Source organism: Poecilia reticulata, linkage group LG10, assembly GCF_000633615.1.
Source record: "Poecilia reticulata strain Guanapo linkage group LG10, Guppy_female_1.0+MT, whole genome shotgun sequence".
Classification (NCBI taxonomy): Eukaryota; Metazoa; Chordata; class Actinopteri; order Cyprinodontiformes; family Poeciliidae; genus Poecilia; species Poecilia reticulata.
In genome coordinates, this window is record NC_024340.1 from 15,884,149 (window position 1) to 15,911,504 (window position 27,356).

The following is a 27,356-nucleotide window of genomic DNA, read 5'->3' on the forward strand; positions in this document are numbered from 1 at the left end:
ATAGTATAGTATAGTATAGTATAGTATAGTATAGCATAGTATAGCATAGTATAGTATAGTATAGCATAGTATAGTATAGCATAGTATAGTATAGTATAGTATAGTATAGTATAGTATAGTATAGTACAGAGTAAAAATGAGAAATAAATTACAGCCAAATATCATCCAGTTTTTCTTTAAAACAGGCACTTTGACACGCTCACAGACAAACGTGCGTTTACCTCAACGGATGAACTCTGAACACGCAGACCTGCCAGTAACGGTAACTTTTATTTTGATGTAAGCTTGGTTTTCCACTGCTGTTCAAAGAACAGTGAGTGGAGATTACGACTGACAGTGAATTCAAATAAGAACTGCATTGCGCTCGTAAAAGGAAAGGAAACCAATGAAGCAGGAGAAAATAATGCGTCAAGTCAGAATAAAAGTAAGAGACCATATCAAAGACTATCTGTCCCGATAATGACTCCACTCGAATCATGTTAATGAACAAGTGAGTTCGGTCTTTGCTCATTTTCTCCCCCCATGTGAATAAAAGTGTAGCTGTCGCTGTAATCATCCAGTACAGCAGATCAATGGGCCGTCTTTTACCACAGTGATTCAGAGAAGTCTAATATAAATAGCTGCTAATTTCACTAATATCACAGAGTGAAAAAAGTAAAGAGCAAAACTGGAAGTTAAAGGATCTTGCCCCATGAGACAATTTGATTTAAACTCAGATAACTATGGTGGTTTGCAAAATTATTTAGTTTTTGTGTTTTCAGATTTTGTCACATTGCAACTGCAGACCTCAATTTATTTACTGGGATTTTAGCAAATAGATCAACACTAAAAACTTCACAATCATAAATGGAAGCTGAAAGATGTGCAACAGACTGAATGAGTTAAGAATTTATACTTTTTATTTCTATTTTACACATGAAGGAACTTATTCTTGAAACCTGGTGATCACAGAATCTATGATGATGATTCCAGCATAGAGAATAAATGAACTGCAAAAACACAAAATATTACAAAGTAGTTTTGGTCCAGTTTGTCGTGCAAATATCTTAGTACACTTGAATTAAGACAAAACTAACTTACAAGTAATGTTTATGTAAGACACAGGAGCTTGTTTTAGGTCACTGATTCCTTAATATTGATGAAAAAGTATTAGCTCCTCTGGCAGATTATTTCACTTAAACATTTTCTCCAATGTTTTCCCATATTATATGTGAAATATTAATAATAAACAATAAATAATGTCTTCTTTTAAGTGTCCTAAGCTGTTTGCACTAGAAACTAAGCCAATATTACTTGGTAAGATTTTGTGTTTTTGCAGTTCAGATATTTTCAGGTCCCAAACTAAAAATCACAACCCACAGGCTGTTTGAACAAAATTATATTGAATATGACGAAACCAATGAGATATAAGAGGATGTGGCAGAAAATATTTTAAAAAACAGAGAGAAAGGGATAAGAATGAAGGGAACAAGAGGCAAAATAAATGTGCAGGAGGCAAAAGAAGAAAGGGATCAAAGACAAAGGCAAACAAAGAAGAGTTGGAAGGAGAAAACAGGGTGAATGCAAGGGGGTAAAGATGAAAATAGTGCCTGCTCTCATTGCTGTCTGCTGCTCTTGTTTTGGCAGGATGTAAAGTGAGTAGATCCTCAGGGAAGTATTACACAATAGCACACATACAAGCACATGAACACTCTCTTCCCATTCATGCACCGCAGGCACATTGGAGAGGGATCTACGTGTCCAGCTATGCCCACAGTGCAGCTCTGCCAGCAGTGTGGGAGTCCAGGACTGTGGCCTGTTTATAACCTGTCACCGAGACTCTAATCTACACCGACAGCTCCCAGGTGACCAATGGGCTCACTGCCCCGGCAAGTGACGGGCCGCTGGGCAGGCTGAACCCTGCTAACCTTCACAGACACTCACAGGGAAGAGCAAACTGCTACGCTTCTGTTCAAATGTGTGTGTGTGTGCGTGCGTGCGTGCGTGCGTGCGTGTGTGTGTGTGTGTGTGTGTGAGTGAGGGGGAAGAGTGACTGCAGCCTCCGAGCTGGCCAGAGTACAAGAAATTAAATCAATACCACAATCAGCAAAGACTAAAAGATTAGTGAGGGAGGAGAACGGGTGGACGGAGTACAGAGAGGGTGCATTAGGAGGAAAGGGGGATTATATGAAGAGGGGAAGTGGAAGAGAAGGAGAGAATGCTGTACAGTAATGAGCTGATATATATAGCAGCAGCACGGCGGAGCAAGGCTCGTACCTGCTGGCGTAGTGTTCAATCCTGCTGTGTGTGTCTGCATGGGGCAGCCTGGGTGAGGAGCAAGGGCTGAAAAGAAGCAGATTCAAAGTCATTATTCCTCAGTAAAAAAACACCTTAGTTCAAGATGAAACCGTACAAGAGGCCAGCATGTGAGACACAGCAGGGGGGAAACAGAAAGTTACTGCAGGCATTTGGTTCTGGTGGGAGAATTTAAGAGTTTGTGATTAGAAATGCTCACTTTATTCTTCTGCCATGATGAAAATGGGAAATGTCACAAGCTGTGTTTCCAACACTGTAAAAAGGATTTTTGGTCTAGTTTCTAGTGCAAATATCTTAGTTCACTTGAAATAAGACAAAATGCCTTACAAGTAACCTGTCAGCAAGATATAGTTACTTGTTTTCAGCAAATGATTCCTTAATATTGATGAAAAATTTATAGTTCTATTGGCTGATTATTTCACTTATAACATGGGACAAAATTCTTGTTAAAAGTAAAATAGTCTACAACTAGAACCTTTTCATCAATATTAAGGAATTATTGACTTAATACCAGCTATTATTTCTTGCTGAAAAGTTACTTTTGTCTTAATTTAAGTGTACTAAAATATTTCCACTAGAAACAAGTCCAAAATTACTTGGTAAAATGTTGTGTTTTTACAGTGCACTGACCATATAACTGCACAATTTGACATTTCCAAAATAAACTTATTTAATGGAAACATTTTTTCAATAACTGGATGTTGCCTCTTGTCACTTTGACCGGCAGAGGCTCTGCGTTAGTAAGGAGGAAGTGAGGCGACAATATGTCTTTGAGGTGTTTTTATTCAGGAGCTCCAAGTTACACCAACACCCTCTCTCACAGTGAAACAAAGCAGCTTACATTTATACCTGAGGCAAGTTCCAACACTTACACCAGGTAAAGGGGTGATCACAAAAAGACAAACAAGAAACAAACACTACTTACACAAACCTAACAAACAATAAATTATCCAACAAATATTTACATGCATGCAGATGGTTAAAACTAAACTAATCTAAGGTCAATCAAAAAGTAAATGCAACTAAATATAAATCCTCAGAGTATTACCCCTCTTAATGGAAGATGGTATGCTCCAGGAGCATTCGTCTCCCTTTCTGCTCCATCTTGCTGAGACACACCCAGAAAGGCAAGTACTCAAACAATTAACTCAAATTAAACCAATCAGAAACAAACTGACATTTTCCCCCACATTCTCTGAACAGGAAAGATGGCCAGTCTCCCTACCCAACAAGAATGTTTACTAAATGTCACAATGTAACTGAAATAAAGCACCAATACAAAACACATTTGAATTGTAAATAAACAACATCAATAATCAATATGGGATGGAACACCTGGTCTCCATCACACCTCTGGACAGCAGGAAGAAGTTGGAGGATGACGGCGTGGAATAATTTTTTAATGACTTACCACGTGAACAAACTTATTCACATGTGATTTTAACTGCGTTTCTTATTTAATGGAAACACCTCAATTACAAAATCATGTTTTTTTTCAACATTAGCGAAACATTGACAAAGTTTTGCACACATTTGTAATGGAAACCCAGCTGATGACAAACGATGTAAATCTGATTATGTCCGATCAGAAAGAGTTTTCATCGTGTTTGGTCTCCAAGCTCCTTCAATATTTGTCCTGACTTCCTTCTTACATGGAAAAAACTCATGTTCAGATAGAGGTGGAAGTATTTATGGACCTTTCTCATTCAAATACAAGTAAATAAAGTCATGAAGACACCAAGTCAACAGCAGTAAAGGCACAGTTACCTTGAAAATGTACTTTACTGATCACATGATTTTAATGGTAACCAAGTTAGATTATCAGTTACTTTCAGCTGCCAATAATCTCCCCCTCTTGCTGGTTTTGGACCTAAGTTTAATTCTTTTATTTTTAGTTTGGGACCTCCTGCCTCTGCTTTGCACCACCTGGTGGGACTTGATCTGTCAGTCTGACTGCGCCGTGCTGCGACTCCAAATGTTTCTTCAAATGCAATGTGATATTTTTAAAGCTAGAAAGGTTGGAAGGCTATTCTAATCAGAGTGCAACACTAAATGATTATATGCAAGTTGTTTTTTTAAGTATTAATGTTTGTGTCATTTTGCTCAAGGAAATTGTGAAAGGAGAGTTTTAAAAATAAGGAGTAACGTTTGTCTGACATTGTTGCTGCATTTTCTAACACAACTCTGGACTTAGTCAGCCGCTGTTTCCTACTTCTCCATGTTATCTGATCCTCAGAAAGTCTCATATCTGTTCTGAGTAATGTTTCTTTAATTTTAGAGGTTATAAAACAGTGACACAATCCGGTGAAACGTGAACTCATGCTACATCATTCTGGGTGCTCTTGTAACCTGAGGCTACTGCTTCATGGTTTTTATCTCGCTGCTCCGGTTCTGCGTTTCTTTTCCAGCAGACTTGCTCATGAGAAATGTGCCTGAATCAGAGTGAGATCACAAGACTAATGTCATGAACACAGAGAAGTGACTTCAAACCATTTTGGTGATTATCAGAAAACATCAGCAAGAAAACACAACAAATAAAAGTAGATGAAAATAAAAACCTATTTTATGTTTGAATCACTTCAATTTCAAAGCAATATGTATATTTCAGGAAGCCGCAGATATTTCAGAGTTGACTCATTATAATTGTTCAGTTTCATTTCAATTTATGAAACATGAAAAAAACATTTTTTATCCTCAGTAAACTTTTTTAAAGTAAAATAAAAACTTTTCACAGTAGCAAAAACACAAAAGTATTTTTATCTTGTTTTGCTAAATGTTGGGCAACAGCAGAAATCTCACTTTTAAAAAACACAACAAAAGGCTCAAAATGTTAATTTTTGTCCTGTTTTTTTTAAATGACAGCAGTTTGTGCATAAGCAGAGTATAAACAGTGACAACATAATTTATTCGCTTTAATGCACAGATGTTTTCTGACATTTACCTTCTTATTTCATAAACTGTATTGCATGAATATTGTGAGCCATTGTAATATCTATTAAAGCAATAATGTTGCTATTTTTCCATGTTTGCAGCCTTTTATCACAATAAAGCAGAAGTTGTTCTAGTGTTTCTCAAACACTAACGAACCACCTCACTTAACATTACCCTGCAATAACACAACATCTTAATGTACACAACCTGAAACAAAACCATTAGCCTCTTAACTCATCGTATTTGTTTGTCCTAATGTGAAGAGTGGTGCTGATTTGCAATTGTGACCGACACAGTAAAACCATGAACACGTCTACTAGGGACGTTTTGAGTTATTTACAAAAGTTCTTTACTACAAGTATTGTGTGAACTAATAATGTTTTCAGGCTATTTGTAATTGAGAAGCATAATAAAAGAAAAACAGAATGAGATGCATTGGCAAAAACATTTTCTTTCAGCAGGTAGATAGCCTGACGTAAATAGTTTTATTTTAGGTGCTAAGATGCAGTTAGTCAGCGTGGGGCGCAGCTCTGCTCACCATAATGTCGCGTTAAGGTTTTCTTTTTAGTGACCCGGTTTTAAGTCACTTATCCGTCATTATTTTTACACATAATCTTTTGGTAAGTTAACTGTAGCTTCACACAGCTAACTTAAGTCCCGGCAAATAAACGGTTGTTTATATGCAGTACCTCGTGGACCACGAGGCGCCAGCGGACCACCAGTGGTCCAAGGACCACAGTTTGAGAAAGATTGAGTTAGAGGGTAAATAGAACCAGAACATTTTAAGCATTTCCTTCTCCGATATAAAGAAGCCAATGTGATTACAAATCTGTTAAAAACCTTTACATGACTTTTTCATTCTGTAGTAACACCAACATTGGGAGCCATTTGTTTTGTTTCATCTTATTGTTTCCTTTCCAATTATTTTCTTGCAAGATAGAAGAGCTTAGGGGAAAACGTAAATGTTTGTTTTATCTTTAATGTAAAAAATAAAATGCATTGGGAACCTGTAGAAAGACTTAATCAAATGCAGATCGCAAAATCTTGGGTAGATAGAAATATTTCTGGGTCTGTGTGTCCTTTTTACTCTCCCACTCTCTCCCACCGACACCATTTCTCCCCAGTTTCTTCCTTCTTGTTCAATAATCAACTCTGACCTCAACCGAGGCCAGTGAGGCCGTCAGGGATTTATATTTTGTTTTGGATTCTTTTGTGACCTCCTGAATGAGCCGATGTGAGGGTTTACCACTGATCCATATTTTCTCCATTTGTGGATAATAGCTCTCGCTGGTATGAAGGAGTTTTGAAGCCTTAGAAACAACTCTAACCCTTGACTGAAGGATCATTCAGGTGTGATGCTTTGGAGATATTTTAGTCCTGTTGTCAGAAAGATAAGTGATTTCTTGTTTGTACCTTTCTGGCGGTACTCAGGTCTGGAGAGTGAAATCTAACCTAGTTTTTCATAAAATGTTCACAGAGACAATTATATTTTCACAGAGGGCCAAGTTTGTTTTAAGTGTTTTTTTTATCAGCTTAAAAATGACATGATGCGTATAGCAATCATTTTGTGTTGTACATCTGTTTTATAATATATTTACCACCAATGACAAAAAACATTTTCACTTTTCTTCAAAATTCACCAACTACACAAATCTTGTTAAGTAGTAAATAGTATAAGATAAGTAATATTTCAAAAGAGCTGAAGAAATCTTATGTTTTTTGAACAATAACTATTTGTTGTCATCGGTTGCTAAGAGACGAGCTCGTTTTTCTGGTAATAAACTGCTACACTCATCTCACACCAAACACCAAATTAATAACATGTAATGTTATTGTTTATAAAACATAAACACTATTGAATTATTGCTTATCTGAGTAGACACAGGAAATTTACAGTTGGTAAATTTTACAAAAGTAAATATCAGATGTTTACTTCGTGGCACTTGGTTACCAGAAAACGTGCTCGTCGCTTGGTAACAGATTAAGAACAAATATTGTTACTGTTCAAAAAGAATAACATTTCTTCTGCTCTTTTGAAATACTACTTAAGTTACTTAAGATTTGTGTAGTTGGTATATTTTTCAGGGAAGTGAAAATGTTTTTTGTCATTGGTGGTAAATATATTATAAAACAGACATTCAAGGCAAATGTAAAAATCTGATTTTTATTTCGTAGCAGTTCGTTACCAGAAAACACGTTCATCTCTTAACACCAAATCAATAACACGTAATGTTATTGTTTGTAAGACATAAGCTCTTCTGAAATACTGTTTATCTGCTTAGACACAAGAAATTAACAGTTGGTAAATTTAGCAAAACAAAAAATCAGATGTTTACTTTGTGGCACTTGGTTACCAGAAAACGCGCTCGTCGCTTAGCAACAGATTAACAACAAATATTGTTATTGTTCAAAAAACATAAAATTTATTCTGCTCTTTTGAAATACTACTTACCTTATACTATTTGCTACTTAAGAATTGTGCAGTTGGTGAATTGTGTTTAAAAGATCCCCTTTGATTTGTCTCAAGTAAATAAATGTATACAGTTCTGCCTGCCTGCATAGCGGAGCATCTGAGAAAAGACACAAAGGGATGGATGTGTGTTGTGGGACTCACGTCTCAGAGCTTTCAGCTTCCAGTACAGATTGCACAGGCAGGTAACCTCTCTGCGGGTGCTTTGTAAAGTACTGCTTTGACCTGAACTTGTTCTTCAGAGTCTTAGCGAAGTCCCTCATCTTCTCTCCCGAGGTTGTCTGCCGCCGTCCAGGGAAGCGCGTGGAGGAGGGGGCGAAAAGTGGAGGTTGAAGCACAGGGCATGGATGATTGAAAGACAAATTGCACTGCTTTAGAGTTGCCATCTCCAGAGACCATCTCATGTAAAATTTATCCACTTTTTTCCCTCCAATACTAATGTTTCCTTCTATCCACTGTCTCTACGTTATTGCTCTGTTTAAAATCTTCCGTTTTTCATCATATCTGTCAGAGTAACTTTTATATGCTTGCCTGCTGCGGGAACTGTACCCTGCTATATAGAAACATTTTTGCAGAAAATAAAAATACTGCTGGATTTTACGTCTTGAAATTGTACTGATCTTATCACATTTGCAATCACTGTACTGATTATTCATGGGTTTTCCTGAACGTTTGTGCTCCAAACATCCCTTTAAATGAACCAAAGATTTGTCAAAAATCAATTTTTCTACTAAGTGACTCTCTCTCCATTTATTCTACAGAGCTGGACAAAAAGATACAGTCGATAAGATCCTTAATTCATGCTTGGCAGAAGAAATAGGGAGTTAGGAGTATGTATTTTGTTCTTGAGTAGAGTTGAGCTTCATCTCTCCCTAAAGACTTGAATTTGTATTCTGGTAAAGCGGTGCATAATGCTCGTCTTACTGGGGTGTAGTACTCCATGATGGGGTAGTGTAGCTTCTTGCCCTTGCTTGTGCGGCCGGTTAGAAAACATGTCTGGCAGATGTCCACATTGAACTGCTTCAAACTGCGATACCTGTCGAGATCAATAAAACAGAGACTTTAACGATGTTTGCAGGAGAACTGAATGGAGTGGTAGAGTGGCTGCATGTGTGCGTGTGTGTGTGTGTGTGTGTGCGTGTGCGTGAGTGTGCGCGCGCGCGTGTGTGTGTATTTTTATCTCAGCCATGCTGTAGAGGCTTATATTTCTTTGCACACTCACACAAAAGACGTTTGATTTCCTATACAAAACCCTGGGATTTTGGGGTTGTTAAAATGACTAATAGGCTTAACTTAAGTTTAGGACAAATCTTAATGAAATCTCTCAAATCAATATAATGACTTCAGGAGAAACAGCAAAAGAAATATCTTGGAACAACACAAAAAATCCATACATTTCACAATAACCTAACAACAGAAAACATCAAATTTATTTGCTTATTTAATATATGTAAATTATCATTCTTAGAATTCTAATTTTAAGTCCCTTCTAATAATCGGCTAAAGGTTCTTGTCAATTTAAATTTAAATAATAAACTGCTGCTGGCCACGCCCCCAACTCAATGTTTACAGTCACACATGAAAACGGCTGCAAAAAATTACCCAAACTTACATCTTTGAAAAGCAGAAGTAGAGCCTCCTGCAAAAGCAACAAGAATGCAGCAACTAGTTTCTGAAGGGTAGGTCAACAATAAAACACTTGTCTTTCCCAGCAGCCATTGTACAGCGCATACAGTGGGTAAAATCAGCTGACCAAACATGCTGGAGCTCCACTTGGATTGCTAAGTTATGGGCTAGGATTGGTGGGTGTTGCTAGGTAACGGGCCAGTGTGAGATTTTTGAAATGGCTCTTTTTCCAGACACCAAAAATCATTAACTTATTAAAAAAGTAAAAAAAAACTGATGGATTTATTTTTTTTTAACTCTTGGACAGTTTTTAGAAGCAGCTGAAACCCAAACCAAAGTATAAAAATGTGCAAAATGTGAATTCTGTATAGTAGCTCTAATACTGCTTTACAAAGGCCCCAAAGTTATGTTTCTTTCTGACACAGTTAAAAGGTGCAACAAGGACAGATATCTGTTTATCACAGATTTTTGGTTACCTGATAAGGCAAAAGTCTAATTTCCCACTTCTAAAAAATTTTTTTTTAAATCATCTGTTTTAATCATTTGATCCACTAACAATATCTTTACATGTGAATATCCATTTGGATGAATTGAATGCCCAGCAGTCATGCCTACCTGAAACCCTTAATGGGGCATTGTTTGCAGACGTAGCATTTGGCCTGATGCTTGGTGGACTCTGCTGCAGCTACGCGGTGCAGGACGGGCAGCCAAACCATCGACTGGGGCTCGAGGCTCATCCATTCCAGGAAATGAGACACCTCAATGGCAGGTTTCCCAGGGGCCTGTTAGGGAAAGGTAAGAGAGACAAGAGACTGTAAACAACCCAAATATAGACCAACAGGAGGCCATGTTCTCAAAGCAATAAAAACAGCAACAGTTCTTTCCTGCTTAAAGGCAGTTTCAGCTAAAACGTTCCAATATTGAAGAGAGCGCACAGCATTAAATCTTTCATGTAGCATATATGCTTAAGCATTTACAAAGCTAAAAATATAACAGACATAAATTATACAGGGGTTACTGAGAGTTTGCATGTTCTCTCTCTCCTGAAGAAAGCTTGAAAAAAAAGGAAGAAAAAAGAAAGCCATCCTAATAAAGGAATAACTCACCAAGCACTCAAAATCCGTGATGTGCTAAATTCTCATTAAGTCTGCATCAGAGATGCATTAAGAAGTTGATTTCCCCCTGGGCTGCCCCCACTGCTCAAGCAGGGTAACATAATAAATGTATGTGAGTGTGTGCAGTGATCACAGGCGGAGAGGTGCTCAGAGATGTGGGGTCTCCGGGGATGGAGGAGCTCCTCTCTGTTAGCAGGGTACCCAGCCTGGCTCCCTGTGGGAGGTCGAATGGCAGCTTCTTACACACCAAAACACCTGGAGCTGGAGCTGGAGCTGCTCACGCTGCTCCGCTGCTCACCGTCACTGGGACATTTAGCTTGACTAATATGACCTCTTCTACCATGCATACATATAAAACATAGTGCTGGGTTTTGTATTTCCCAAATTATTTTGTTTCATTTACTTCAGTTCTTTACCTTTGACTGCTGTGAAAGCCCTGAAATATTTATTGGGAGATGAATTATTCTTACTTCTTGCCTGGATTTTTCCAAATAACCTCTGCAGAGACCTTCCTCTGCTCACGCTGTTTTCAGCAACTATTTCATGCAGCCTGCTTTGTTGTTGCCGTTTCCTCTGTCTTTCTGTCATTTCAGTATGACAGCCAATGTGAAGTGGAGACGAACAGCATCGAGAACCATCAAGTGTCCCTGAATAACCGGTAGACGGGTCACTCTAATTTTATCTCAGAGTAAATATAAACACAACAGAATACGTTCAAAGAGCTCCATCTGATACAGCCGTTACTGACCGGATTACAATGTGCACCAAGAGAATATTATTGGAAACTGAGGGATTCTGATTGGCTAATAATCTTCTGCTGCCTTCAGTTTTCATTTGTTGACCTAAATCAGTGGCAGAAGATTAAATTTAATCCATCTATTTTTTACCTTCCTGGATGCTTCCTTGAACATGTTAGGATAAGTCTATGGGCTGTAACAAACATGTTCATTACATTTTTTGCACAAAATCATTCTTAGATAATGAGATTTACGTCTGCTCAGTTCTGCCCATTTCAGAATGAGCTGTTTTAGGGCCTCCTGTTGCTTTAAATCCAACCACACATGTACACATTTATGCCTAATGGGAATTTAGAGCAACCAGTGACCTAAAAGTCTTGTTTTTGGTTTGTGGGCGGAAGCCGGAGTTACCAGTAAGGATCCACACATATACAGTGGAGAATATGTGTGGAAACGGAGAAGAACTGAAGCTGGAAGCCAGAATCCTCTGGTTCTTCTTCACCTAGGAGAACCAGAATTTTATTTTCTCATACTTTACATTTTCTGCTAAATCTTCTTGGGTTAATCTTGATGGGAAAGATATACCTTGTTTTTGTGACTTATTAAATGCAATAATAAAAACATCATGAATTATTTAAAGCACAAGCAAAATAATTATTTTTTTCGAGTGGAAAACAAACAAAGGTAAATTCCCAAAGCAGCCAGTCTAATTAACATTTTTTAGCATTTCCTTTTTTTTTTTTAAATTACATGTTTTATTTTATTAGTTTTACTTTAAAAACAGCTCTGAAACAGTTTGAACTTTAGAAAGCTTTGATATAGAGAGGCGCCCACACCATGACCTCTCCACCACAGTTCATCTGTTAATAGTTTTTTAAACAAACCCGTTGACATAAATTAAGACCAACCATTTCAACTCTGATCCCCTCGGTGTAAAGAACAGCTGTGTTGGCAGGCTGTCGTGTTGGAGGCGTTGTCTTGACAATTCATCTTACAGACTTCTTCGTTCCAGATAATTCGTCCTGATGCTCAGAGAAAGTTCTTGCAAAAGTAATAGAGATATTCAAACATCTGAACTGCACCAGTGACTTGGTGATAAGCTTCTATAGAGCTTTAAAGGGGCAGTGTTATGAATTGTCCATAACATTGGGCACTGGGCATTTTATAGCACAGTCAGTAAATCTGTGAGCTTCAGTAGACATAAAAATGCTTTATATATCAAATATAACTTAATCTGTAATTTAACGCCTTGAAACTGGGCTTCTGTCTCTTTGAAAACACCTTTAAGAAGTAATCACATCGGTCCTCTGTTAACCCATTAACAACGTTTTTACCAGCGTTGAACAGAAAAGTTGCTCATGTAATGAACTCAGCTGATGCGCAGTCCCACCAGGTGTTTGCTAATTGCTGCTGGCTAGTCTGAAGGAGCTGAGTTGGAGTTGGAAGCTTGGAAACTTGGAATCTGCAGCTCCGAGGAGGAGCTTCATCTTGAAGGCGGGGCTAGGTCCACCCAGGCTGAATGGTTGCCATGGAGATGAGAGGATTTCCCAAACATTTATGAAGGAATCCAGGTGTTTTTGATGAGGGAAAACATGATGTAAAGCTCGCACTGCCCCTTTAACCTTTTACGCCTAAGTTTCAAATATCTGCCTATATATTTCTTCCTTATTTTAATTGTAAGTAGTTATTTAAATGTCCTGTGAGATGATATATTTACCCATGTATCCATAACAACTGGAACTTTCAATATCCAGCAAGTTATTTTTGCAATTTACCGTCTATTAAACGAGTGCCCTCCGGATTAATTACACTCTCTGCAGCTGCAGCTGTGAAGTTGCCGTATTAACCCAATATTGGCTGGAAAGTGCAACGTCTCCCCTTTCAGAAACCGTTGGAAATTTTCAGATAGCGCCAAGTGTGGCGGAATTACGGTACTGCAAATTTGGCCGCGTCGTCGGCGACACGTTCTGGTCTAGAAGGAGATGCAGCCTAAACCTCCAACACTGCTTTAAAGAATAAAAGCAAATGTCAGAAAAAACTCTATTTAATCAGCCTCCAGAACTCAAAGCACATCTGTTAATGGACCTGGGCGTGAAACTTGGCCGTTTCCTCACCATGCGGAAGCAGCTCCGGACGCTTGGCTCCGTGTTGCTGCCGCCGAAAGCTGCGACTTCGCCCAGCTGGCGTGGGATCTGGATGGCTTCATGTAGCAGCAGGCTGAGGTGACGCTGGTCTGTCAAGCCTCCAGGACCGGACACCTGACGGAACAAGTCTGCAAAACGTTCACGCGTTATCCATCAATTATGCACTAACTAATCTAATTTCACACCGGCACATGCAGCAGCAATCATTATACGATGTGTAGCTAAGAGCATTAGCCACACATGTGTCTGTATTTTTTCTTTCCTCCGCGTGAGGACACTTGCTGACTTTAAAATTCTGCATTTATTCCAAAATCAAACTAGCTTTTATCTTTTTTTAAACCAGGAATAAATCTTTATTAATGATCTTCCTGGTTATTTTAGAGATGAAAGACCTGAACAAAAGCCATCTTGTCAAGTTCTGACCGAGTCTTTCGCTATGCTTGGAGTCTGCCTGTCGCTGAAGAGATGAATCCTGACAGGCGTGTGAGTGTGCTGCACAATCGCAGCATTGCATGTATCCCCCTCTTTGCGGGCTTATATCTCCCCACAATGAGCAAACGTTTGGCTCCAACGCCTGCATCTTAAACAGCCTCCTTCACATCGTCCTCGTAACCAGAGCTGAGGCCTGTTTGATGTTTTTAAATATTCCCACAAAGCTTCTGAGTGGAGCTCTGGACATGTTTTATGGAGACATTTTCTCAGCATATCGGCCTCTTACATCTTAAATATGCCGCTTTCATTGCGCAGACTCTATGGTGAGATAATAGGAACCATTGGTTCAACACAAAAGCACAAGAACTGCAGTTTTCTCACTGCTGAGATTTTCCAATTCTGGAAACGCTGTGGAAAAAAAATACATTTCCAGAACACATTCGTATCAGACTCAATATAGATTCATTAATTTAAAAGGACTGAACACATTTTCTGATGTGAAAACTGGAAAAAGATTTGAGTACGCATCGCACTGAACAAGACATGCACTATAAGAAAGCAAAACTAAAAACCAAATGATTTACATGAATGAAAACGTGTTAGAGAGATATCTAGAGATAATTCTGCTGGTGAATTTTAACAGGAATCAGTCAGAAACATAATATGCTAAACTGGGCTAGGTAGCATAATATGCTATAGTTTAGCCTTCTTGTGTGCTAACCTTAATTTGAATTAATTCATATTGAATCAGAGGTTTACCAATAGTATTATTTGGTAGCAGGAAGTGCACTTCTGCAGATGGCAGTAGGACCGCAGGGAGGAGGAATAGCAGCTTTATTTTTTCACAGATTATCTGTCCCATACTGTCAGCACAAATATGCAAAACAAAACCTGTATTTTTACAAAAGATACCTGCTGCAGCTTTAATTAAACAATTTCATAACTGTTTACAATACCTTATGGGAAAAAATCAGTTTGAAAATGTATGTTTAATACTAAGTTGAAGAACATTTATTTTTACCTGGTAAAATATTGACTGCTCAAAGTCTCTCAAGAGAATCCCACTTCAAATAGTCAGAACTTTTAAGAACAAATGCTGCATTAGACATGAATCATTTCCAAAGGAGAGACAAGGAGCGCTAAACTTATTTTAAAGTTGTTTGAAAAAGTAAAAGCCTTCAGAAAGAGACTCCTGCAAGCAATCCTTTTAAGGCCTGTGGTGCAGCAAGTAAAGAAAGCGTTCTTCATTATGGCAACATAACCATTCTCCGCCATTACACTAAGTGGATGTCTTGTAATCCTGGCAATCAGGGATGTTTTATTTTGGATCTTTCTCTTCAGTCGATAAGATGCACTTACCGACTCAATCAAGCATCAGACTTACATTTGTACTTCTCCTGGACGTCTGCGTTGCACAAGCTCACCAGTCCCATTTTGAAGCTCAGAACTCGCATTTTGCCGTTTCGTGCACTGCAGGGAAGAAACGCAGAGAGGATAAGAAAAAAAAAAACTTCTGAGATTACAGTTTTTAAAAGGTGGACAATCTCGAATCGCTGCGTTGTGGATCGTAGTAATACAGAGCCCTGCTGGGAAGAATTACATGGGTCACAGCAGCACAATTCAGGTCAGTGAAGTAGTGTGAAATTGCATTAGAGGACATTCAGAGTAAGTAAAGGCTCTTCAGGGAATTGGTAAAGTGTGGTCCAAGAGTTTTATACCCAGAAGAGCAGTACAAATCTCATATGCCAGATAAAATACATCAATAAAGCACATTGTAAAGGTATCCTGCCATTAACTTTTTACATTTTGCCACCAAAGACTTTAATATTTCTATTGGTATTATATGCAGCAGACCAACACTGGTATGTTTAAAAGATAAAAGGAAAATAATAATTTTTTTCTTAAGTTCTTGAAATAAAAATGTGGTATTGTAATCAGTCCTAGAGTTGACAGAAAGATGGGTGGTACATTCTGTTCTTAGAATAGGTTGTTGCCAAGAGTATGGCATCACATTCCTGCCAAAAACCCTGAGAGAGAACTGAAGAGAACATACGTCTGATTGCAGGTATTTCCATTTATTTACAGGCCCATGAATGCAGGGCGAAAGTTGTGCACTTCTTTGAGTTTAATAAGCATAATTAGGCGAGGAAACTCTACTGATTGTCTGAATTTTCAGGTCAAATTCAGGTGGAGGGAGTTGAGTTTAACCACTCATCATGCTGCATTCATAGACCTGCAAATTAAGAGAAATACCCATCATGAGCTATGTGCTCTCCTAGTTAATAAATCCGCTGATGTGATTCCTTAATAAGCTCCTCAAGGTTTTTGGCAGGAATGTGACAACATACTGGTGCGGCAGCTGCTGAAGTCGGTGCTGCTGCAAAAACTCATAAATGGAGAAAAAAAACGATTGCATAAAATGAGTAAGTCCAAATCTAAGTTTAATCGAGATCAGTACTTGAAGTCTGAATTTCACTAAAAACCTAGAAACTTGTCATCTAACTGAGCTTTTTGCAAAACATTGCACAAGAATTTCAGTACGAGTCTCAAAACAAATTAAAAAATACTTTATTTATCCCCAACGGAAATTAAATCTCGCTGTAACTCATATCAATTCAGATTGTTCAGAGTGTTATTGAAGATAGTGATGGCTGTTGGCAGGAAAGATCTCTTGTAGCAGTCTGTATTACAGCGAAAATGAAGAAGCCTCTGACTGCAGACACTGCAGATGAGAAGTGAGATTCTACAAAATATTGATTCGACATTACATATAACACACTTTTAAAAAAATTGATAAAATAAAACTGGAAACCTATTATGCTCTTTGTCCCTCACATAAAATACACTAAAGTTTGTGGTGACATCATAAAATACCTTCACAGTACTGTTCAAACCTCATGTGAAAAATATTTCCCTAAATGAAGAACAGACAGTTTCTAAACAAGCAATACATTTTTGATTCATGGAACGCAGAAAAATGTAATTTGAGAACTAATCACGTCATCGCTATGTTTCCAAACGCAGATCTAAGCAGCATCAGCAAAAACCGTGCTAATCAAATTAGCACTTCAAATGTCACACGAAGGATGGAGAACATTGGATTCATCAAAGAACATCAAGTCAAATTAGATGAAAGCGTAAATTTAATTTCTGCAGCTGAATGCGGGCCTGAAGGAGTATAGATCTGTATTTGACAAGTTTCTAAAAATGTGCACACATTAAAAATGCACAAATATATATATGAGAAGGAAAGACATAAAGTGGTGAGTCACTGTTGCTCCCCTGTTAGATTCAGGACCAGAGGAGACACTGAGCACATGGTGACGACTGGCTGTCAGTATCTTTCTCTCACGCTTTCTGCTGTGCACCTCATGCCATCTTCAATGTGCATCCCAGCGCTGCTCCTCAGGGGACACATTTCTCCCCAACAAGCCTCCAGAAGGAATGCACACACAAACATATACGCACACACACACACGCACACGCACACGCACACGCACACACACACACACACACACTCGCCGTAAGCCACGTTTTCTCCTCACAAGCACAAAATTAAGCTCAAGTCTCGTTCACATTCCCTGCTGCTGTTTATTAGGAAACAAAAAGCAATTACTGAAATTTATTCAGACGACGAAGCCGCTGATTGTTTCTCATTAGCAGAGAATGGTTAAAAGCTACAGACCGGATATACGGCTTTCGCTGCGGCTGTCTTATGTTTCGCTGTCTGTGATGTGGGGCTTTTCCTGGAGATGGAACAAACAGGAACAAAGCTGGGTGAGTTCTGGTGTCAAAGAGGATTTGCTCTGGTTGTGTCTGACCCTCTGGCTTGAAGCTGTTACTGCAGCTTTAGCCATTCGCAGTCTTCCTAAACGTCTGAGAAAGTGACTGCTCACATCCGTCTCCAATCTGTTTTCCTGCAACTCCTAAGAAACAGCTTTTACAAGACATCAAATGAGGCAGCAGCACGACAATAAAGTACATTTCTGATGCCTAGGAACACATTTAAGTTCACAAAATACCCATCAACGTGGAGCTACTTGTAAGATTTATAAGAATTGGAGGTTTTGAAGATTTCACAGCAACATTTGCAATGCCGACAGAAACTGCTGCTGAGGTAACAATTATTTTTTCAGAATTATGTGAAGCCAATTTTATGCTAGCTAGGGAAAAACAAACTCCTGACTGGATTCTTTCTGGTAAGATTAATAGTTCAAATACTTTGTTAAAAACATAAAGATGACCTCAAAATGATCTAATTATTATCAAATGTTGTGTTAGACTTAAAACACTTGATTGTTTCCAACTCAAGACAGTATTGCATTTTCTGAGACAGAGTTGACCGTATTTGGTCAAATTTGAAAATAAACATCTCTGTAAAAAATGAAGAGCCCAAAAAACCTCCTGGTTATTCCACCAAATACTGATTTCTGAGTTAAAACATTTATATTGTTGTTTCTAAATGAATATTAACTTGTTTTCTTTGCATTATTTGAGGTCTGGAAGCGCAATAGTTCATATAATAAAATAACAATGTTCATTTTACTCAAACATATACCTATAAAAAGTAAAATCAGAGAATCTGATCCTTTTGCAGTGGTCTTGTAATTTTTTCCAGAGCTGCATATACAAGTAACAGAATAATAAAATAGCAAAAAAGAGAGTAAATCCTAGTTGGGCGAATTGATCAGTCTTTCTTGGATAACAACAAAGGACTGACTCAAAGAAGAAGCCAGAAATTCAATATGTGGGAGACCTTTTCAGGCTGACAATGAACTACAGAAACCTTCAAAGGTCAAACAAGTTTGAGAGGGAAAAGGTTGTGATGAGTCATGTTGGACATTTACCTCAAATACGACAAATTTAGTTTAGTTATGTAGCATTTTAACAAAAAAAAGCATCTCAAAGCACTTAACACGATACAACCAACAGGATAAAAATGATCACAAACGATAGAGATGAATAGAACAGAAACATATGAGTACATGAAAATATTAAGGTTTCTGAGGCAGACTGTGAAGAAATGCTGGTGAATTTAAATTCAAGACTCTTTGAACAGGCTGATTCTTCTGCTTTGATGGAGAATCAATGATGGGTTCAGGCTTAATGCGCATTTTTCCAGATGAAAAACCCGACCTAGTAAAGGTTAAGGTGGAATTGTGTTGCTTTCTGAAGTAGTTTAAAACATTTCATGAAGACAAAGGAGATCAAAAACACTGAAAAAAATACATGTGGTTTGTTTAATATGCAGGTTTTTTGTCTTGTACGTTTGGTTCACTTGCTTTAAGAACTAGATGTTTATCTTGAGGAAATAAATAAAGGTGCACAAGATAATTAGATCGTAACAAGCGCAGTGCGCTGCGGCTGCACAACCAATGCGGACGCGGCTCTGCCGCTGCAAAGAGTTAAACTTAACTCACCCTGCGGTTTTAACAAATGGAGCTGAAGACGTTACCGTCCCGCACCAAGAAGGAGAGCGGTGCTCAGAAGCGTGGCAGACGTAACATCTGTATGTTTCGGGGAAGTGAAGCCACGCAAAAAAAAAAAAAATTAATAAAAAAAAAAAATCCTTATAAAAGCGCAGCACAGGGTAAAAAAGAAAAATTCAATGGATCGGTTTGGTTCAGGCAGATCCAACTGACTGATGAACCAGCGCAGATTTCTCTGCAGATGCGACCAGGAGGAATTTGTGAAGCTGTGAGTTCAGACCCCAGCAGATGAAGTGCTGGTAATTTAAGTGGAGTCACTTAATTTAATTTGCTATATATTATTGGGGCCACAGTCAGGGGTTTTTCTCACTATGGAGAAAAAGTTAGATGCATTTATCTGCTTTATGTGTGATGGGATCTTGATTCATGGTTCAACTGGGTGAATATTAACTAAACCGCATAAAAATGCGGCTAAATAGTCAAATTATAATTTGACGGGTAAAAATAGAACATGACCTGTCGGTCATCCTGTCGGTCAAAATGACGGAGAACAAAAAAGTCTAGCGCGACCTGACCTCCAGATTCACATTCAGACATCAACAACATTCAGGAGCAAACTTAGAGAATTCTCTTTGTTGTGCAATAAAATACCTTTGAGGGAATTTAATCTTCTGAAAAATTGTTGACTCAGTGCAACATCAAATTTAATGAGCATTTAATGAGAGAAATTAGTGCCACTCACTGCTGGATGCATTTAACTCTCCAGATTTCTCCACCACATTATTTATCTTTTTCTAACCTCACAACTACACAGTATATAAGAAGAGTGAACACTTAACTTAAAACGCCAGGCTTCTGGGAAATGATCAAAATTATTCAAGCAGTCGTGAAAACATTTTGATGTTTAGCGTGACATAGAAACATAAATACAATCCAAATAAAAACAAATACGTGAGAAAGACAAAAAGAAAATGTGCAAATATTTTAAATTAACCCTTTCACAGTGACTTTTCTATTAACTTCATGAGTTTAAACTTATCATCAGTTATAGTAAAACTCGATAAACTGAAACAGAGTGGTGGGTTCACTTCTGCTAATCTGGTAATGTGCTAATAGCGCAGAAAAGTTTGATAATTTTGAAAACACTTAGCACAGTTAGCTTCCTCTAAGTAACTTTACAGATAAAGTGTAAAATAATTATTTTGTACACTTTAAGTTGAAGAGGCCCCCCGGCCGTGTGCCTTAAAGGTTTGGCAGAAAAACAGCAGTGTGCGTTTTTTATTAAATCAACACCATACCCGAAATGAAACATGGTGATGGCAGCATCATGATTTCATGGCTTATTTTTCCCATGCTGGAAGAGTTGTTTGTCAAAAAAATGTTATTCGAATTAAACCACAAGCTGATCCTCAGGATCACAGTGAATCTAAGCACCCGTACAAATATTAAGCCTGTTGTGGCGGTTTTGAGTTGTTGCACAGGCGCAAAGAACTGAAGAAGTCAAAGGTTGAATTAGCTGAAGCTAATCACTCCGAGCAGAAATGATGACGAGGTCTTCGTCTTAGGTGCTTCAACATCTTTTTATATCAAATCTTTGAAGAAATAAAAGTTTTGATCATTTAGTTAACCATCTCCATAAGAGAGCTATACTTTATCTGTCTTTGGTAACCTCTGGTCAGCTTGTGCCAGATAAATATGAATGGAAAAAGAAAGGTAATATCTGTAAAAATAAAATAGTAAAGAGGTGGGAGACGGGAATCCTTGTCAGCTGGATGTATAAACCCTTCATCAAGCTACAGCCTAAACCGCAAACAGTTTTCAACAAATGCTTCAGCTTTACCTGGACAGTAAGAGCTACACCCACCTGTCGTACACATTGAGCAGCCAGTTGAGGCACATGTCAACGCAGAGAGGGATGTTGACCAGAAGGGACCTCTGCTCCTCCAGCCTCTCGTACACGGCCGTCAGGCCGTGAATCACCTCCACCACGTCCATCACATGCTCCCCCTGCTGCAGCTCCTGCTCCCGAAACACGTCCACCAGGCTGCTCAGCGCCACCAGGTCCACTGAACACAACACACACAAGTTTCTGTCACACACACACACACACACACACTGACATCGAGCTGCGTTACGGTAACACTCAACAAGCAATCTGTGAAAGCAGCCTTTTTTTTTTCACAAATAAAATAAGAAATTAGTTTCCTGCACGTTTCTAAAAATTAAGATTCAGTAATAGAACCTTAAGAAGAACAAAATAAATGCAGGTAGCCATGGCAACCAGTGAGCGCTTGACGGCCGGCGGGCTCTTCCTGCAGTCGGGTTGGGCGTGCATCCGCTGTGTTTACAAACAAACAATTCCTCTATGACTTAAAAGAAATTAACTTTTCAATTTAACGGTTTTGAATTTTTCTGAGACTCCGCCTTCAGGAAGTCGTCACAACATGGCTCCTATATTAACCCTTTAACAACCTTTTTTTTTTAACCAGCGTTTCACTGAGACGTATAATGAAATCAGCAGGTCCACCAGGTCTGTGCTGATGGCTGAGGCAAAATAAAGCAAAACTGTTCACAAAAACGTCAAAATTCAAACAGAAACATAGAAATAAACCCTAAATAACCTATTTAGATGTGTCATCAACAAAACAGTTAATTTAGGAGTTAGTTCCACTTTAACAACTAACAAATGATATTAGATTAAAGGATGAAAATGAGAGGTTCAGTGTGGGAATTTGATTTGATTTATTTATTTATTTCAAGCTGGTTTTTAAAAACAAGACTTCAGAAGAATCAGTAGGGCAGAGAAAACATGCGCATAAATAACCAAGAATAAAATATTTAGTTACCACTACTTCTCTGTTTGAAAAGGAGTAGGAAGAAGTGAAAACGCATTAAATCCGACCCTTTATTTCAGTTTAATGAAATATAATACTTACTGGCTCAATAATTATGAAAAATTTGTAATTAAAACCATGTTGTAATATTCATGTGCCTGTTCAACATGACAAATAAATTATATTACATAGAGAAAATGTTTACAAATCAACAAGAAGCTCTACAAATAATAATAACAGTGATAATGATAATGTAAGAGTTTATCTGGTGAGAGAGGTTCTTATGTAAAATGTAATGTCAGTGGCCATAATAATTAGTTTTTTTTATTATTTATTTCCTGTTTTTACTTTTTGTCTATTCAAAATAAGTGGATACGTTTTGAAGCGACCTGGAGAAAAACAACTGTTGAAGGTGAAAGGTCAAATCTGAGGTGTTCGTGTGCATTACAGTTGGAACTAAAAAGGCTTAAAATGTGTTTGTTTCATTCAGATCAACATGCATATAAACATCAGCTCACCTCGCTTGCGACCAGCGGCCTCCTCTTGCAACAGCGATGCTTATTCACCCATTTTGGCTACGTGAGCCCGGCCATATGTTTCAAGAGCAGTGACACAAATTTGATTTCTCTCTTCTAAACTAATTTGATGGCCCATCGCTGGGAGCGGAGCTAAAAGGGTGTCCGTTGATGCCAGGTATAATTGGATAGCGCGATAATGAGGTAGAACAGAGAGAGGAGAGATAAGGGGAGTATTTTGAGGGTTGGGAGGGAATCACCCAAAAATGCATTTTTGAAGGGCTCCGACGCGGCTCTGCTCAGCCATTCAGGGCGAGGAAGAATGAGGCTTCGCTAGTTATCAAGGCAGCCTAGCAATTAAATTCAGTAACGATATCGACTCCTAGACCCGAGGACGGTGAGATAACAGCTGGAAAGAGAAAGTGACAGAAAAGGGTTTTACGCACTTGCTGAGTTTTTATTCTGGCTACTTGGTATGTGGGAAGGAGACAAGGTTACAGGAAGGTTACAGCAGAAAAGGGAGAGAAAAGCCAAACAGAGAGGAAATAAAATGAGTGGAAGGTGAAAATGGGCTGAACTGGGGTCAGATTCTTGAAAAAGGAGGAAAAAGCGATCCAAACGGAGGAATTGACCCCAATGGGACCGTCAATGAAGCTTCAACCAAGCAGCTCAAACTAATTAACTTCCATTTTGTAACTCAAATGGACCAATTAATAGTCAATTAAGCAGAATGCAAGGCTGTGATGACAATGAGGATTACCGGAGCATTTTAAACCCAACAGCAGGACGTGTTCAAACCCGACCGAAGTTCTTCAAATCAGACAAAACCGGCGTCAAACGTTTGTGCAGAAAACATGTTAGTTTGTGTCGCTATCATTTTAAAATTATTGTTTCCAGAGATCATGAAAGGTCAACAGGTCAACCACCTTTTTCAGATCAAACAAAATTGGTGTCAATCAACTCGACTATGTTTGTGCAGCAAATTTTTTGTTTGTGCTGCTTTGGCTTTGAAGGAATTAATGAAAGTTTAAAGGTCATTTTGATTTCGTAAAAGTTGGGCGGCTGGTTGACCTTTTGACTTTTAAACTTTCATTGATATCTTCAAAGCCAAAACAGCAAAAACAAAACTTTTTCAAGTTGATTGTCACCAATTTTGTCTGATTTATCGAAAGTGGGGACTGGAGGGCTGGTTGACCTTTCATGACCTTTGGAAACATTTCTTAATATCTTTAAGTTTCAAATTTCCACCTGGATAATTTTGCTTATTTTAATTGCACAAAGTTATTTAAATGTCCAGTGAGTAAACATATATTTGCCCATTTATCCATAACAACTTATTATGTGAAGGTTTACGTAAAATCACCGTAATAACCTGATATTGGCTGGAAAGAAAAAACGTCTCACTTTTCATAAACCGCTGAAATTTTTCAGGTAGCGCAAAGTGTGGCGGAAATACGGTACTGCAAATTTGGCTGGATCACTGGCGCTCTGTTTGGACTCGAAGGGTTAAAATGATAGCAGCACAAACGTTTGACACCAATTTTGTCTGACTTGAAGACGGTGGGGATGGGGGGGCAACTTCAACAGGTAATTTTCATCTGTTTCCAGGCAGAGTGGAGCCATGATGCTTTTGATCGCTGACTAAACAAGTGTGCCACAGCTAATAGGTGCATCACAGAGAGCGCGTCACAGTGAATTACTGCTGGTGCAGGATAACAAAATATCACTTAAGCAATCAGACAGACAGATAATACACCAGCAAAATAGCAAACATACATCTCAGAGACTTCTGAACCCGTCGAAGCTTCATAGCTGTTCTGTATGCAGAGAACTTGATGTTGTTCAGATCCGCTGGTGGAAGAGAAAAAGAGATAGAGAGATTAAAGAGATGAGAGGGAGAACTAATCCATTCCACCCTGCAACCGAGGAATAAGGCATCCCAAATCTGTCCCGTTTGTTTATCGGCACGCTGCAGAAGTCATTAGCACTTTATTGTATTAGAAACATTATCCACACTCGCATTTTTCGGTACACATGCAGGTCCAGCTGCGACGGTGTGCGTATCTGTTCCCGCAAACTCCCCGTGTCAGACGAGATTAACCGTGAGACGCATCGTGTCGTTTAATCACAATTAATTAGAGGCTAAGCGGGAAGCAATCACAGCGCTGGCAAATTGGGCCTCATAGGTTAATGACAGTAGAAATGTAGCCCCTGAGGTGATTGAGACGCGGGTCGCTTAATGGGCTGCGAGATAAGGCCTTAACAGCCCAAACCCAAACTTGGGGTGATTCTGCAGGCCGACCGAGGTCACGGAGGAACGAGCGCGAGGAGGGCTCGCCTCTTCACTCACCCAGTGCCTGGTACAGCTCTGTCATCTTTGGATGGTCCCAGCAGGTTGTCTGGGCCTGATGGCTGAAAGAGAAAATAAAGGCAAATAGATTCATGCAGCAAGGACAAATGGAAGCACATTTTCTTTACGACTTCACTGATCAAAGCGGAGCTGACAAAAGGAGTGAGAATAAAAAGGTATGAATAAGACAGAGATGGGGGGAATCTGAACATAGTAGCTACGTTTCCACTACAAACGTGCTCAAATCTTTGTCTATATTCTGCTAATGTCGAAATAACACAAATCGGCAACTTGTGGTGTTTCTTTTAAATAAGAAAGATAATTAAAATCACATGTGAAAGAGCTTGTTAACGCAATACGTCATTAAAAATCAAGGAGGTGACGGATGTAAATAGTTTTAACAGGTTTTCAATGGGGTTCAGTGCAGTGGGCTCTTCATTTTTCAAGACATGTAAATCTATTTTGATCTGGCTAAAAAAAACATTTTGTTTTAGCACAAAAACATTTTAGCAAATAAAAATGTTTTCCTCTAAAGGTGCAGTATTAACTTTTATAAAGCATATGTTTTTACATATTTCTTAAGATTAACAAATAATCTGTGAAAAAAATGTATCCCCTCCTTGAGCTATTATTGCCATCTGAAGAAATGCACAGCTCCCGGCCAAAAACAGCCAATCAGAGCCAGGAGGCGGGTCTTAATGCAATCAATCACTTGCTGTCAGGGGTGAAAGTAGTTTTCAATTCTTGGGGGTACTATGACAAAAAAAAATTATATTATATATATATATATATATAGCTTCTTTGTGTGCTTTGGAGTTTCTGTGCTGATGATTTTTTTTTGAAGCAATAAAAGATGGGTAGCTCTTGAATTGCTACAAAATAAAGCTGTATTTCCTCCCTCAGCCCACTGGCTGCAATGTTGACACCTTGAGATGCCATGAGAYCTAAATCCTGAACATCATGGCATGGAGAGCATCCCAGTTTTCCATGTCTGGCATATAACCATTAATTTTAGCTTTTAAACTGGTTATATTGATCCTGTGTCCAGACAGGGATAATCAGTAGCCCAGCATCATGACCTGTTTGTTCTGAAGATCCTGCAGCTTCCACTTCTCTTCCTAACATGGCGCCTCCTCACCCTGAATCTCATACTGAGAGGAGGGACCACAGAGCTCTGTTAGGTTAAAGCTCATCTTCTGAAGTTGGGATATTTTTCCTCCAACAGTTTCCAGAGGAATCACCTCAAATCAGATGTTGGACTGGATTTTATTTCAATGTTATTTGTGAATGTTAGAGCCTCATTTTCAACAGTGGAGCTATAAAGGTTGAAAAAGGTTATAATTTTGGAGAAAATCTCATCAATATCAATATTTCCACTAAATTAAAGGCAAAAAACAATATAGTTTGATAAAGGAAAAGCCTCTCAGACTCTGAGCCCGACAGCACCAAACTATTTTTTATATTAGACAATTAATTTAATTTCACGTAATTATCACGGTAGAAGCCATTTGAAATACTTAATGAAACATATTTACCGTGTTTGATGTTTGTTGTAAATGACGTATACTCACAAAGAACGAGGTAATTAGTCCAAGTTTGTCGTTTATTGAACGTTCAGAAACTACAGCGGCTGTGATGAGCCACAGCAAAGGTAAACAAAGGCAAAACAACCTGAACAGGTGATCAACTCTAAACCACTCGCACATTTTTACTCTCCATCTCTCTCTGTCATTTAAGCACACCCGTTGTCATGGCAACCTCCTGCGCTCCACAAGCCAACCAGAGATTACGTTAAAAACATAACATTCAGTCTGTTACGATATCAGGTTTGCAGGCTYGATATTTATTTTGCGATCATTAATAAACCTCTCATGAACACAGCGGTGGTTGATTATGTTGTGTCTACCACTAGGTGGTGTACGAGAATAGGATGGACTGAGGGAGAGAAGAAGAAGAAGAGATAAGATGGAGGAAAGGAATACCTGATGTACTGCTGAGCGAGTTCTGAATAAACGCTGTTAAGAGTTCTTTGTCTACTTCAGCTTCTGCCTCATTCTGGCTTCCAAACATAACAGATTAGTTCATTTTAAACTCCTGCTCTGCTCGTTATTTTGGTAATAGAACCGAAACGCACAGAATTGCGCAACACCTTGTTGAAACAATAATCACTGAGATTATTATTGTTTTTGTGTCATTAATTTGAACACGTTTTGTTGAATTTTTTGTTGTTGTTCTTTCATAAAGTTACGAACGTTTTAAGCCAGCCAGAGGACGACATGCTGGTCTCAGCTTCCTGACGGCGTTCAGTTTGTCTCCTAATGCCGAGATCGACTCAAAACCTTCCGCGATCGACACATCGCACCGCTGCTCTAGCAAAGCACGAACAGTTCAGAAACAAAATGAAATGGGAAAAAAGTTATTTATTAACTGATTAAGTCGTGTTTTAGATTGATCTTAAAAAACTAATCAGTCACGGCT

At 38.6% G+C, this 27,356-nt stretch overlaps 1 protein-coding gene and 1 long non-coding RNA gene across 5 annotated transcripts in view; one reads left to right on the top strand and one right to left on the bottom strand.

Moving 5' to 3' along the window:
• drp2 (dystrophin related protein 2) overlaps positions 1-27,356 on the bottom strand; it is a 253,596-nt gene that overhangs the window by 21,228 nt on the left and 205,012 nt on the right. For all 4 annotated transcript variants that reach the window (XM_008420715.2, XM_008420713.2, XM_008420714.2 and 1 more), the window contains 9 exons: positions 24,879-24,940; positions 24,305-24,379; positions 21,044-21,245; positions 15,135-15,220; positions 13,289-13,446; positions 9,938-10,104; positions 8,621-8,732; positions 7,841-7,977; positions 2,257-2,322 (listed from right to left, as the gene is read on the bottom strand). In XM_008420715.2, the coding sequence (XP_008418937.1) occupies positions 2,257-2,322; positions 7,841-7,977; positions 8,621-8,732; positions 9,938-10,104; positions 13,289-13,446; positions 15,135-15,220; positions 21,044-21,245; positions 24,305-24,379; positions 24,879-24,940 (1,065 nt within the window). The remainder of the gene's footprint in view (positions 1-2,256; positions 2,323-7,840; positions 7,978-8,620; positions 8,733-9,937; positions 10,105-13,288; positions 13,447-15,134; positions 15,221-21,043; positions 21,246-24,304; positions 24,380-24,878; positions 24,941-27,356) is intronic.
• Positions 7,661-8,296, top strand: LOC103471601 (uncharacterized). The gene is made up of 2 exons (XR_001776979.1): positions 7,661-7,881; positions 7,973-8,296. It is a non-coding gene; the product is annotated as an uncharacterized LOC103471601 (long non-coding RNA).